This window comes from Megalops cyprinoides, chromosome 2 (genome assembly GCF_013368585.1).
Source record: "Megalops cyprinoides isolate fMegCyp1 chromosome 2, fMegCyp1.pri, whole genome shotgun sequence".
NCBI classification, from domain to species: Eukaryota; Metazoa; Chordata; class Actinopteri; order Elopiformes; family Megalopidae; genus Megalops; species Megalops cyprinoides.
Window position 1 is genome coordinate 19,160,495 of NC_050584.1, and position 2,496 is coordinate 19,162,990.

Below are 2,496 nucleotides of genomic sequence, written 5' to 3' on the forward strand. Positions count from 1 at the left end.
ATATTTTCATTTTATGTAGTAATGATTAAAAAACAAAAAGATTCTCATCGGAATGTGCTGATCCATTTTATTAAATACCACCAGTATGCAAATCAATAAATTTAATTGTCAAAACATAAAAAAGACATACATGGGAAAAAACAAAATAAGTCAACTCAATACTGGTTGGTTCTTTGCAGTGCCACTTGTCTTAAATGGCATTAAATACATCCAGAAAACAATAAGTTAAATAAATACAAAGCTTCATGTAAAAATCCATGAAGAAAGAAAGCATGACTTAATGAGTTTACATAACAGCAATGATCAGAACCACTGTAGAGCACTAGGTTGGTGATGCCATTCCACTGGCTCAGGTCTGCACGCAGCTGGCCCAAGGTATTGCTCAAATTCACTGCGGTCCAAGTCGTGGAGCAGGTCCACTTTGAACTGCTCTAAGTAGTAGTCAAGGCATGAGACACTTGTGCAAAGCTGGCAGTTGCAGGACTTCCAGTCGCACTGCTCACCAAGTGAGGGAACATGGGCGGCACTAGTGTGATGGTACTGCTGGTCAGAGAGATGGGACCTCTGCATGTAAAGCATCTGGGCTTCTCCTGTGTAGGCTGGCACGTTCTGAACCATGTGCTGCTGGTAGTGGCTCTGAATCAGGTAGCTGAGATTTTCAGCGCGGGTGCTGCTGAAGTGTGGGGCTTCGGCTTGTGGTGCTTTGGAGGCCTTCTTCACCTGCTTCCTCCTCCGAGGTCTGTACTTATAGTTGGGGTGGTCAATGGTGTGCTGTACCCTCAGCCTCTCCGCCTCTTGCATATATGGCCGCTTCTCTGCCAAGGACATGGCCTTCCATGTTTTACCTACAGGACAGCAAAAGAATAATCATTAACATTTCATCACACAGCCTTGCACAGGGGCCCCACTGGACAAGGAATACACACATGCTAAGTTATGCAATGTGTCATTATTCAATCATATTCATTGAAAAGAAAACAATTCTGCAAAGACTACCACACAAACAGGTAACAAGTATCAACAAGGCCTGCAAATACAGCCCAAGTAAAATATCGTCTTGAAAATGATGTTTGGTGTATCAGTTATTATTATATAGTAATGATCAATTATTAAATTGCCATTACTAAACGATAAAAGCTAAATAATCGTTATAATTACTCAGAACAAAACGTCGACGCTGCAGATCACTAAACTTACCGAGAATTTTGCTTAAATCGGTGTTCTCTAAATCAGGGTTAAGTTGCGCCAAGCGCCTGCGTTCTTCTTTGGTCCAAATGATGAAGGCGTTCAAAGGCCTGCGTACTCGCGGCTCAGGATTGGGTTTCGTTTCTGGGCTCGAGCAGCTGGACTCCATTGAGTCCATTGAGAGCGGACTGGAGCGCCCAGTGCCGGGTGACATTGCTCCTGTCGTAACCTCCGACTTGGATGTCGCACACTGTCCTTCGGTGCTGACAAACCCTGCCTTCGTTGCGCCGATTTCAAAGTTTGGATGCATTTGATCAAAGTACATGGTTCTGTGACGCAGCGGCGTTTATTTCCTTCAAGGTGAGTAGTACTGCTCGACTGAAGAAGACTGATTTTATGCGCCACAATGACCAATAGGAAACAAGTAGGAGTGGATTTAAGGTGTGAAAATCAAAAGTGTTTACCCACTGTTGCGATAATTCTAATCCTCCCTGCTGTTATCTTCCATCAAAATGAAGACGTCACCCCCTTTAATTATTTCCTGTCGATTCTTTTAAAAATTGAAATAATCTTATAGCCTACTCTGAGGTTCAAATATCCTAACCACACAACTATTATTAACAGTAGCCTACGAATAAAAACAATAAGCATAGCCTTCTTACCTTGCATAGGATTTCTAGAAGTGACACAATGGATGCTATATTTTGATATTAAATATTAGATAAAATATAGATAAAATAATGTTAATCCACACAGAGGAAGTATAAAATATTTATAGGTATAATCAATGTATATTATGTATATTGCATAATATAATATTCATGTGTATTGTAGGCCTGTTGCATCACCTTTGACCATTCCAGAGTAATCAAATGAAGTCAAAAGAAACAAAAGAGGTTCTGGTGTGTTTGAACATCAAAGTTTCTCGCAGAACAGGTTATTCATTATTGCAATTTATAGGTCACGTGTCAGGTGTTCTCAGACTCAATCAGATCCGCTGTATCTACCAAGGCACATTTTACTGGCCTTTTCACAAACATTATCAAGGGACATTTAATGTATGGTGTGTGTGGGGGACAAACACACAATTTGCTCGGTAAAAAAAAGATATCTAACCTTTAGATAAGGTTTCCTGATGGGCTTACTTAGTTTAAGACCAGATAAAGTGTTCCTGGTTAAAACAGTTTTGGATAGATACTAAATAATATATGCATGTCGATGATATATTTTCTCTCTCCCTCGCTCGCTCTCTTCGCTCTTTTTTTTTTTTTTTACAATAAAACACGCCCCTGACATAGCCATGTTTCCAGT

The 2,496-nt window shown here is 40.4% G+C and overlaps 1 protein-coding gene across 1 annotated transcript; it reads right to left on the minus strand.

Annotated features, from left to right (window-relative positions):
- Nucleotides 1–303: 303 nt before the first annotated feature.
- On the minus strand, nucleotides 304–1,510 carry sox32 (SRY-box transcription factor 32). The gene is made up of 2 exons (XM_036518147.1): nucleotides 1,198–1,510; nucleotides 304–845 (listed from the first exon to the last, which is right to left on the minus strand). Exons 1-2 carry the CDS (start codon nucleotides 1,508–1,510, stop codon nucleotides 304–306), a joined length of 855 nt encoding a protein of 284 aa, XP_036374040.1.
- Nucleotides 1,511–2,496: the final 986 nt, after the last annotated feature.